Genomic DNA, 13,710 nt, shown 5'->3' on the forward strand with positions numbered 1-13,710 from the left:
GGCGAGGGTTTCAGCTGTATCTGTGTGTACAGGGCCCTGTTACTGCTGGCGAGGGTTACAGCTGTATCTGTGTGTACAGGGCCCTGTTACTGCTGGCGAGGATTACAGCTGTATCTGTGTGTACAGGGCCCTGTTATTGTTGGCGAGGGTTTCAGCTGTATCTGTGTGTACAGGGCCCTGTTACTGCTGGCGAGGATTACAGCTGTATCTGTGTGTACAGGGCCCTGTTATTGTTGGCGAGGGTTTCAGCTGTATCTGTGTGTACAGGACCCTGTTACTGCCGGCGAGGGTTACAGCTGTATCTGTGTGTACAGGGCCCTGTTACTGCTGGCGAGGGTTACAGCTGTATCTGTGTGTACAGGGCCCTGTTACTGCCGGCGATGGTTACAGCTGTATCTGTGTGTACAGGACCCTGTTACTGCCGGCGAGGGTTACAGCTGTATCTGTGTGTACAGGGCCCTGTTACTGCTGGCGAGGGTTACAGCTGTATCTGTGTGTACAGGACCCTGTTACTGCTGGGGAGGTTTTCAGCTGTATCTGTGTGTACAGGGCCCTGTTACTGCTGGCGAGGGTTTCAGCTGTATCTGTGTGTACAGGGCCCTGTTACTGCTGGCGAGGGTTACATCTGTATCTGTGTGTACAGGGCCCTGTTACTGCTGGCGAGGGTTACAGCTGTATCTGTGTGTACAGGGCCCTGTTACTGCCGGCGAGGGTTACAGCTGTATCTGTGTGTACAGGGCCCTGTTACTGCCGGCGATGGTTACAGCTGTATCTGTGTGTACAGGACCCTGTTACTGCTGGCGAGGGTTACAGCTGTATCTGTGTGTACAGGACCCTGTTACTGCTGGCGAGGGTTACAGCTGTATCTGTGTATACAGGGCCCTGTTACTGCCGGCGAGGGTTACAGCTGTATCTGTGTGTACAGGGCCCTGTTACTGCCGGCGATGGTTACAGCTGTATCTGTGTGTACAGGACCCTGTTACTGCTGGCGAGGGTTACAGCTGTATCTGTGTGTACAGGGCCCTGTTACTGCTGGCGAGGGTTACAGCTGTATCTGTGTGTACAGGGCCCTGTTACTGCTGGCGAGGGTTACAGCTGTATCTGTGTGTACAGGGCCCTGTTACTGCTGGCGAGGGTTACAGCTGTATCTGTGTGTACAGGGCCCTGTTACTGCTGGCGAGGGTTTCAGCTGTATCTGTGTGTACAGGGCCCTGTTACTGCTGGCGAGGGTTACAGCTGTATCTGTGTGTACAGGGCCCTGTTACTGCTGGCGAGGGTTACAGCTGTATCTGTGTGTACAGGGCCCTGTTACTGCCGGCGAGGGTTTCAGCTGTATCTGTGTGTACAGGACCCTGTTACTGCTGGCGAGGGTTACAGCTGTATCTGTGTGTACAGGGCCCTGTTACTGCTGGCGAGGGTTACAGCTGTATCTGTGTGTACAGGGCCCTGTTACTGCTGGCGAGGGTTACAGCTGTATCTGTGTGTACAGGGCCCTGTTACTGCTGGCGAGGGTTTCAGCTGTATCTGTGTGTACAGGACCCTGTTACTGCTGGCGAGGGTTACAGCTGTATCTGTGTGTACAGGGCCCTGTTACTGCTGGCGAGGGTTACAGCTGTATCTGTGTGTACAGGGCCCTGTTACTGCTGGCGAGGGTTTCAGCTGTATCTGTGTGTACAGGGCCCTGTTACTGCTGGCGAGGGTTACAGCTGTATCTGTGTGTACAGGGCCCTGTTACTGCTGGCGAGGGTTACAGCTGTATCTGTGTGTACAGGGCCCTGTTACTGCTGGCGAGGGTTACAGCTGTATCTGTGTGTACAGGGCCCTGTTACTGCTGGCGAGGGTTACAGCTGTATCTGTGTGTACAGGGCCCTGTTACTGCTGGCGAGGGTTACAGCTGTATCTGTGTGTACAGGGCCCTGTTACTGCTGGCGAGGGTTACAGCTGTATCTGTGTGTACAGGGCCCTGTTACAGCTGTATCTGTGTGTACAGGGCCCTGTTACTGCTGGCGAGGGTTACAGCTGTATCTGTGTGTACAGGGCCCTGTTACTGCTGGCGAGGGTTACAGCTGTATCTGTGCCAGGGACACTGGTTAATCTGAATTATATCTGTTTTATGTGATGTATTGAACACGTGATATTTGTGTATGCTAGAGTGCTGTATTTGGGATTTCTTCCTTCTTCTTGTTTTCACATATTTATCATCCCTACCACCGTCAGTAATGTTTATTATTTACACTTTACAATTCTGATTTTAGCACTATTCATTCTGCTCCGTTGCAGGCTTTTCTCTGTGTTTCATATATATATATATATATATATATATATATATATATATATAGATACATACATACATACATACATACATACATACATACATACATACATACATACTGGTAATGATACGCACGCAGACACACGTGTGCGAGCGGCTCTCTCATTTTCTGCCACTGTTTGCAGGGTGAACAAGGCCGGCCCGGAGCTACGGGACAGGCGGGGCCCCCGGGACCCATGGTAAGTGTGAGCTGTTGGTGTACTCAGCATTGTGTATATAAAGCTGTATCGGTGTGCGTGTATCTGTGTATATACTAAGCTGTCTGTTTCTCAGGGACCCCCCGGACTGCCAGGGCTAAAGGGGGACGGCGGATCCAAGGGGGAGAAGGTAAGCACCCCAAACTATCACATATATACATACAGCACGTACTGTATACACAGCGTGGGATAATATACATACAGCACGTACTGTATACACAGCGTGGGATAATATACATACAGCATGTATACACAGCGTGGGATAATATACATACAGCACGTATACACAGCGTGGGATAATATACATACAGCACGTATACACATTGTGTGATAATATACATACAGCACGTACACACAGCGTGGGATAATATACATACAGCCCGTATACACAGCATGGGATAATATACATACAGCACGTATACACATTGTGTGATAATATACATACAGCACGTACACACAGCGTGGGATAATATACATACAGCCCGTATACACAGCTTGTGATAATATACATACAGCACGTATACACAGCGTGGGATAATATACATACAGCATGTATACACAGCGTGGGATAATATACATACAGCACGTATACACAGCGTCGGATAATATACATACAGCACGTATACACAGCGTGGGATAATATACATACAGCACGTATACACAGCGTGAGATAGTATACATACAGCACGTATACACAGCGTGGGATAATATACATACAGCACGTACACACAGCGTGGGATAATATACATACAGCACGTACTGTATACACAGCGTGGGATAATATACATACAGCACGTATACACAGCGTGGGATAATATACATACAGCATGTATACACAGCGTGGGATAATATACATACAGCACGTATACACAGCGTGGGATAATATACATACAGCACGTATACACATTGTGGGATAATATACATACAGCACGTATACACCGCGTGGGATAATATACATACAGCACGTATACACAGCGTGGGATAATATACATACAGCACGTACACACAGCATGGGATAATATACATACAGCACATATACACATTGTGGGATAATATACATACAGCACGTATACACCGCGTGGGATAATATACATACAGCATGTATACACAGCGTGGAATAATATACATACAGCACGTATACACAGCGTGGGATAATATACATACAGCACGTATACACATTGTGTGATAATATACATACAGCACGTATACACAGCGTGGGATAATATACATACAGCACGTATACACAGCGTGGGATAATATACATACAGCACGTATACACAGCGTCGGATAATATACATACAGCACGTATACACAGCGTGGGATAATATACATACAGCACGTATACACAGCGTGAGATAGTATACATACAGCACGTATACACAGCGTGGGATAATATACATACAGCACGTACACACAGCGTGGGATAATATACATACATTCCGTATGCACAGCATGTGATAATATACATATAGCACGTATACACAGCGTGGGATAATATACATACAGCACGTACACACAGCGTGTGATAATATACATACAGCACGTATACACAGCGTGTGATAATATACATACATCGCGTATACACAGCGTGTGATAATATACATACAGCACGTATACACAGCGTGGGATAATATACATACAGCACGTACACACAGCGTGGGATAATATACATACATCGCGTATACACAGCGTGTGATAATATACATACAGCACTTATACACAGCATGGGATAATATACATACAGCACGTACTGTATACACAGCGTGGGATAATATACATACAGCACGTACACACAGCGTGGGATAATATACAATACAGCACGTATACACAGCATGGGATAATATACATACAGCACGTATACACAGCGTGGGATAATATACATACAGCACGTACACACAGCGTGGGATAATATACATACAGCACGTACACACAGCGTGGGATAATATACATACAGCACGTATACACAGCGTGTGATAATATACATACAGCACATATACACAGCGTGGGATAATATACATACAGCACGTATACACAGCGTGGGATAATATACATACAGCACGTATACACAGCGTGGGATAATATACATACAGCACGTATACACAGCGTGGGATAATATACATACAGCACGTATACACAGCGTGGGATAATATACATACAGCAGGTATACACATTGTGTGATAATATACATACAGCACGTATACACAGCTTGTGATAATATACATACAGCACGTATACACAGCGTGGGATAATATACATACAGCACATATACACAGCGTGGGATAATATACATACAGCACGTATACACAGCGTGGGATAATATACATACAGCACGTATACACAGCGTGTGATAATATACATACAGCACGTATACACAGCATGGGATAATATACATACAGCACGTATACACAGCGTGGGATACTATACATACAGCACATATACACAGCTTGTGATAATATACATACAGCACGTATACACTGCGTGGGATAATATACATACAGCACGTATACACATTGTGTGATAATATACATACAGCACGTATACACATTGTGTGATAATATACATACAGCACGTATACACATTGTGTGATAATATACATACAGCACGTATACACATTGTGTGATAATATACATACAGCACGTATACACAGCTTGTGATATTATACATACAGCATGTACACACAGCGTGGGATAATATACATACAGCACGTATACACATTGTGTGATAATATACATACAGCACGTATACACAGCGTGTGATAATATACATACAGCACGTATACACAGCGTGGGATAATATACATACAGCACGTATTCACAGCGTGGGATAATATACATACAGCACGTATACACAGCGTGGGATAATATACATACAGCACGTACACACAGCGTGGGATAATATACATACATTCCGTATGCACAGCGTGTGATAATATACATATAGCACGTATACACAGCGTGGGATAATATACATACAGCACGTACACACAGCGTGTGATAATATACATACAGCACGTATACACAGCGTGTGATAATATACATACATCGCGTATACACAGCGTGTGATAATATACATACAGCACGTATACACAGCGTGGGATAATATACATACAGCACGTACACACAGCGTGGGATAATATACATACATCGCGTATACACAGCGTGTGATAATATACATACAGCACTTATACACAGCATGGGATAATATACATACAGCACGTACTGTATACACAGCGTGGGATAATATACATACAGCACGTACACACAGCGTGGGATAATATACAATACAGCACGTATACACAGCATGGGATAATATACATACAGCACGTATACACAGCGTGGGATAATATACATACAGCACGTACACACAGCGTGGGATAATATACATACAGCACGTACACACAGCGTGGGATAATATACATACAGCACGTATACACAGCGTGTGATAATATACATACAGCACATATACACAGCGTGGGATAATATACATACAGCACGTATACACAGCGTGGGATAATATACATACAGCACGTATACACAGCGTGGGATAATATACATACAGCACGTATACACAGCGTGGGATAATATACATACAGCACGTATACACAGCGTGGGATAATATACATACAGCAGGTATACACATTGTGTGATAATATACATACAGCACGTATACACAGCTTGTGATAATATACATACAGCACGTATACACAGCGTAGGATAATATACATACAGCACATATACACAGCGTGGGATAATATACATACAGCACGTATACACAGCGTGGGATAATATACATACAGCACGTATACACAGCGTGTGATAATATACATACAGCACGTATACACAGCATGGGATAATATACATACAGCACGTATACACAGCGTGGGATACTATACATACAGCACATATACACAGCTTGTGATAATATACATACAGCACGTATACACTGCGTGGGATAATATACATACAGCACGTATACACATTGTGTGATAATATACATACAGCACGTATACACATTGTGTGATAATATACATACAGCACGTATACACATTGTGTGATAATATACATACAGCACGTATACACAGCTTGTGATATTATACATACAGCATGTACACACAGCGTGGGATAATATACATACAGCACGTATACACATTGTGTGATAATATACATACAGCACGTATACACAGCGTGTGATAATATACATACAGCACGTATACACAGCGTGGGATAATATACATACAGCACGTATTCACAGCGTGGGATAATATACATACAGCACGTATACACAGCGTGGGATAATATACATACAGCACGTATACACAGCGTGGGATAATATACATACAGCACGTATACGCAGCGTGGGATAATATACATACAGCACGTATACACAGCTTGTGATAATATACATACAGCACGTATACACAGCGTGGGATAATATACATACAGCACATATACACAGCGTGGGATAATATACATACAGCACGTATACACAGCTTGTGATAATATACATACAGCACGTATACACAGCGTGGGATAATATACATACAGCACGTATACACAGCGTGGGATAATATACATACAGCACGTATACACAGCTTGTGATAATATACATACAGCACGTATACACAGCGTGGGATAATATACATACAGCCCGTATACACAGCGTGGGATAATATACATACAGCACGTATACACAGCGTGGGATAATATACATACAGCACGTATACACAGCGTGGGATAATATACATACAGCACGTATACACAGCGTGGGATAATATACATACAGCACGTATACACAGCGTGGGATAATATACATACAGCACGTATACACAGCGTGGGATAATATACATACAGCACGTATACACAGTGTGTGATAATGTTAACACTGATATGTATGAACACTCTATGCACTTATAACACAGTGTGTGTGTGTATGTATATGTGTGTGTGTGTGTATATATATATATATATCTATATATATGTTATGGTGAGTGAAAAGGTGACTAAAAACCCTCCACCCTATAGCATATAAAAATATTATGTGTGAGTGGGTGGGTTAAGACTAAACTTTTAATAAATATGAAAATGAGAAAAAGTGCAATCCAGCGCTGACGCAGACACAACACACACATTCAGCTAGGGATTCCCGCTGGTCAGCCATGTGTAAATCCAGCGCTGACACAGACACGCACATTCAGCTAGGGATTCCCGCTGGTCAGCCATGTGTAAATCCAGCGCTGACACAGACACACACACACATTCAGCTAGGGATTCCCGCTGGTCAGCCATGTGTAAATCCAACGCTGACACAGACACACACATACATTCAGCTAGGGATTCCCGCTGGTCAGCCATGTGTAAATCCAGCGCTTACACACACACATACATTCAGCTAGGGATTCCCGCTGGTCAGCCATGTGTAAATCCAGCGCTGACACAGACACACACACATTCAGCTAGGGATTCCCGCTGGTCAGCCATGTGTAAATCCAGCGCTGACACAGACACACACACACACATTCAGCTAGGGATTCCCGCTGGTCAGCCATGTGTAAATCCAGCGCTGACACACACACACACATTCAGCTAGGGATTCCCGCTGGTCAGCCATGTGTAAATCCAGCGCTGACACAGACACGCACACACATTCAGCTAGGGATTCCCGCTGGTCAGCCATGTGTAAATCCAGCGCTGACACAGACACACACATTCAGCTAGGGATTCCCGCTGGTCAGCCATGTGTAAATCCAACGCTGACACAGACACACACATTCAGCTAGGGATTCCCGCTGGTCAGCCATGTGTAAATCCAGCGCTTACACACACACATACATTCAGCTAGGGATTCCCGCTGGTCAGCCATGTGTAAATCCAGCGCTGACACAGACACACACACATTCAGCTAGGGATTCCCGCTGGTCAGCCATGTGTAAATCCAGCGCTGACACAGACACACACACACACATTCAGCTAGGGATTCCCGCTGGTCAGCCATGTGTAAATCCAGCGCTGACACACACACACACATTCAGCTAGGGATTCCCGCTGGTCAGCCATGTGTAAATCCAGCGCTGACACAGACACGCACACACATTCAGCTAGGGATTCCCGCTGGTCAGCCATGTGTAAATCCAGCGCTGACACAGACACACACATTCAGCTAGGGATTCCCGCTGGTCAGCCATGTGTAAATCCAACGCTGACACAGACACACACATTCAGCTAGGGATTCCCGCTGGTCAGCCATGTGTAAATCCAGCGCTGACACAGACACACACACATTCAGCTAGGGATTCCCGCTGGTCAGCCATGTGTAAATCCAGCGCTGACACACACACACACACATTCAGCTAGGGATTCCCGCTGGTCAGCCATGTGTAAATCCAGCGCTGACACAGACACGCACATTCAGCTAGGGATTCCTGCTGGTCAGCCATGTGTAAATCCAGCGCTGACACAGACACGCACATTCAGCTAGGGATTCCCGCTGGTCAGCCATGTGTAAATCCAGCGCTGACACAGACACGCACATTCAGCTAGGGATTCCCGCTGGTCAGCCATGTGTAAATCCAGCGCTGACACAGACACACACATTCAGCTAGGGATTCCTGCTGGTCAGCCATGTGTAAATCCAGCGCTGACACAGACACACACATTCAGCTAGGGATTCCCGCTGGTCAGCCATGTGTAAATCCAGCGCTGACACACACACACACATTCAGCTAGGGATTCCCGCTGGTCAGCCATGTGTAAATCCAGCGCTGACACACACACACATTCAGCTAGGGATTCCCGCTGGTCAGCCATGTGTAAATCCAGCGCTGACACAGACACACACATTCAGCTAGGGATTCCTGCTGGTCAGCCATGTGTAAATCCAGCGCTGACACAGACACACACATTCAGCTAGGGATTCCCGCTGGTCAGCGATGTGTAAATCCAGTGCTGACACAGACACACACATTCAGCTAGGGATTCCCGCTGGTCAGCCATGTGTAAATCCAGCGCTGACACACACACACACATACATTCAGCTAGGGATTCCCGCTGGTCAGCCATGTGTAAATCCAGCGCTGACACAGACACACACATTCAGCTAGGGATTCCCGCTGGTCAGCCATGTGTAAATCCAGCGCTGACACAGACACGCACACACATTCAGCTAGGGATTCCCGCTGGTCAGCCATGTGTAAATCCAGCGCTGACACAGACACACACATTCAGCTAGGGATTCCCGCTGGTCAGCCATGTGTAAATCCAGCGCTGACACAGACACACACACACACATTCAGCTAGGGATTCCCGCTGGTCAGCCATGTGTAAATCCAGCGCTGACACAGACACACACATTCCGCTAGGGATTCCCGCTGGTCAGCCATGTGTAAATCCAGCGCTGACACAGACACACACATTCAGCTAGGGATTCCCGCTGGTCAGCCATGTGTAAATCCAGCGCTGACACAGACACACACATTCAGCTAGGGATTCCCGCTGGTCAGCCATGTGTAAATCCAGCGCTGACACAGACACGCACACACATTCAGCTAGGGATTCCCGCTGGTCAGCCATGTGTAAATCCAGCGCTGACACAGACACACACATTCAGCTAGGGATTCCCGCTGGTCAGCCATGTGTAAATCCAGCGCTGACACAGACACACACACACACATTCAGCTAGGGATTCCCGCTGGTCAGCCATGTGTAAATCCAGCGCTGACACAGACACACACATTCCGCTAGGGATTCCCGCTGGTCAGCCATGTGTAAATCCAGCGCTGACACAGACACACACATTCAGCTAGGGATTCCCGCTGGTCAGCCATGTGTAAATCCAACGCTGACACAGACACACACATTCAGCTAGGGATTCCTGCTGGTCAGCCATGTGTAAATCCAGCGCTGACACACACACACACACATTCAGCTAGGGATTCCCGCTGGTCAGCCATGTGTAAATCCAGCACTGACACAGACACACACATTCAGCTAGGGATTCCCGCTGGTCAGCCATGTGTAAATCCAACGCTGACACAGACACACACATTCAGCTAGGGATTCCTGCTGGTCAGCCATGTGTAAATCCAGCGCTGACACAGACACACACATTCAGCTAGGGATTCCCGCTGGTCAGCCATGTGTAAATCCAGCGCTGACACAGACACGCACATTCAGCTAGGGATTCCTGCTGGTCAGCCATGTGTAAATCCAGCGCTGACACAGACACACACATTCAGCTAGGGATTCCCGCTGGTCAGCCATGTGTAAATCCAACGCTGACACAGACACACACATTCAGCTAGGGATTCCCACTGGTCAGCCATGTGTAAATCCAGCGCTGACACAGACACACACACATTCAGCTAGGGATTCCCGCTGGTCAGCCATGTGTAAATCCAGCGCTGACACACACACACACACATTCAGCTAGGGATTCCCGCTGGTCAGCCATGTGTAAATCCAGCACTGACACAGACACACACATTCAGCTAGGGATTCCCGCTGGTCAGCCATGTGTAAATCCAACGCTGACACAGACACACACATTCAGCTAGGGATTCCCGCTGGTAAGCCATGTGTAAATCCAGCACTGACACAGACACACACATTCAGCTAGGGATTCCCGCTGGTCAGCCATGTGTAAATCCAACGCTGACACAGACACACACATTCAGCTAGGGATTCCCACTGGTCAGCCATGTGTAAATCCAGCGCTGACACAGACACACATACATTCAGCTAGGGATTCCCGCTGGTCAGCCATGTGTAAATCCAGCGCTGACACAGACACACACATTCAGCTAGGGATTCCCGCTGGTCAGCCATGTGTAAATCCAGCGCTGACACAGACACACACACATTCAGCTAGGGATTCCCGCTGGTCAGCCATGTGTAACTCCAGCACTGACACAGACACGCACACACATTCAGCTAGGGATTCCCGCTGGTCAGCCATGTGTAAATCCAGCGCTGACACAGACACACACATTCAGCTAGGGATTCCCGCTGGTCAGCCATGTGTAAATCCAGCGCTGACACAGACACACACATTCAGCTAGGGATTCCTGCTGGTCAGCCATGTGTAAATCCAGCGCTGACACAGACACACACATTCAGCTAGGGATTCCTGCTGGTCAGCCATGTGTAAATCCAGCGCTTACACAGACACACACATTCAGCTAGTGATTCCCGCTGGTCAGCCATGTGTAAATCCAGCGCTGACACAGACACACACATTCAGCTAGGGATTCCCGCTGGTCAGCCATGTGTAAATCCAGCGCTGACACAGACACACACACACATTCAGCTAGGGATTCCCGCTGGTCAGCCATGTGTAAATCCAACGCTGACACAGACACACACACATTCAGCTAGGGATTCCCGCTGGTCAGCCATGTGTAAATCCAGCGCTGACACAGACACACACATTCAGCTAGGGATTCCTGCTGGTCAGCCATGTGTAAATCCAGCGCTGACACAGACACACACATTCAGCTAGGGATTCCCGCTGGTCAGCCATGTGTAAATCCAGCGCTGACACAGACACACACACATTCAGCTAGGGATTCCCGCTGGTCAGCCATGTGTAAATCCAGCACTGACACAGACACACACATTCAGCTAGGGATTCCCGCTGGTCAGCCATGTGTAAATCCAGCGCTGACACACACACACACATTCAGCTAGGGATTCCCGCTGGTCAGCCATGTGTAAATCCAGCGCTGACACACACACACATTCAGCTAGGGATTCCCGCTTGTCAGCCATGTGTAAATCCAGGGGGTCACGTAGAAGTGGGGGTACAGTGTGTGAGTCTGGGGGTCACTTGGTACACACTGTACCTCCACGTACACACACACACCGACACACATACACAAATACAGACACACGTATACACACCGTACACTCGCACACACAGCATCCTCACTTAGCATGATCACACACCTGCAGACTCCGCATACATACCATGTCAGTAGCGTGTGTTACCATGTAACACACATGATAAATGCCGGGGACGAGGAGGAGACAGCCGCGTTCCCCCTGGTGACGTCCCCTCTCTGTTTCCCCACAGGGTCACCCCGGACTCATCGGTCTGATCGGACCCACGGGAGAGCAGGGAGAGAAGGGAGACCGTGGTCTGCCCGGACCACACGGGTCAGTGGGTCAGAAAGGAGAGACGGTGAGTGTAATAATACTAATAATAATCATACTAATAATAATACTACTAATAATATCACAGCTGCCCAGGCCGCACGGGTCAGGGGGTCTGAACGGAGAGACGGTGAGTGTAATAATATAATATCACATCACTGCTGCACACTTCTACTGTAGTTATCACTGCTGCACACTTCTAGTTACACACTCGCAGGGACCCACAGTGTACACGCTGCATACATGTGTAATGAGGCTTCCTTACAAGCTGTGGGAAGATCATTAATGAACACTGAGAAGAGTAGGGGCCCCAGAACAGAGCCTTGCGGGACACCACAGGTGATATCCAGGGGGTTGGAGTTAGAGCCTGAGATGGACACATGTTGGGATCTTCCTGATAGGTAGGACTGAAACCAGTTGAAAGCATGCTTCCCTATTCCAGAGCTCTGGAGTTTGTTAAGCAGGATAGCATGATCAACTGTGTCAAAAGCCTTTGCAAATCTAGGAATACTGCACCAGTGAGTTGTCCCCGTTCCATTCCACACTGGATCTCATTGCAAACTTTTAGCTGGGTAGTTACGGTGGGGTGTTTGGGGCGAAACCCAGATTGGAATTGGCTAGGGAAGTTTGTCTTGGTATAGAAATCGCTTAATTGGGAGTGGACACATTTTTCCATGACTTTGGATTGTATTGGGAGAAGTGAGATTGGCCTGTAGTTTGAGACAGTGTTTTTGTCCCCACTTTTGAAGATTGGGACAACTCTGGCAGTTTTCCAGGTCTTAGGGATATGGCCTGCAGACAGGATAGAGTTGACTATGGAAGCAATTGGTTTGGCAATGGCTGGGGCACCAAGTCGTAGGAACCTAGATTGTAGTAAGGCAGGTCCACATTGGCTGCTTAGTTTTAATTTGAGAAGCGCTTGTGTAATCTCCTCTTCGAATACTGGGCCAAATTGAAAATTGTGGACAGTGTTGGGAGAGGGTGGGACTGTAGGGGTACTCCCAGGATGAGATTCAGGTTTGTGGTTTGGGCTGCG

The 13,710-nt window shown here is 47.2% G+C and overlaps 1 protein-coding gene across 1 annotated transcript in view; it reads left to right on the forward strand.

Annotated features, from left to right (window-relative positions):
- Positions 1 to 13,710, forward strand: part of LOC142474708 (collagen alpha-1(V) chain-like) — a 54,948-nt gene that overhangs the window by 19,695 nt on the left and 21,543 nt on the right. The window contains exons 4-6 of the mRNA XM_075580894.1: positions 2,458 to 2,511; positions 2,606 to 2,659; positions 12,595 to 12,702. Of these exons, the coding sequence (XP_075437009.1) occupies positions 2,458 to 2,511; positions 2,606 to 2,659; positions 12,595 to 12,702 (216 nt within the window). The remainder of the gene's footprint in view (positions 1 to 2,457; positions 2,512 to 2,605; positions 2,660 to 12,594; positions 12,703 to 13,710) is intronic.

The sequence above is a fragment of the Ascaphus truei genome (assembly GCF_040206685.1).
Source record: "Ascaphus truei isolate aAscTru1 chromosome 20 unlocalized genomic scaffold, aAscTru1.hap1 SUPER_20_unloc_2, whole genome shotgun sequence".
Lineage (NCBI taxonomy): Eukaryota > Metazoa > Chordata > Amphibia > Anura > Ascaphidae > Ascaphus > Ascaphus truei.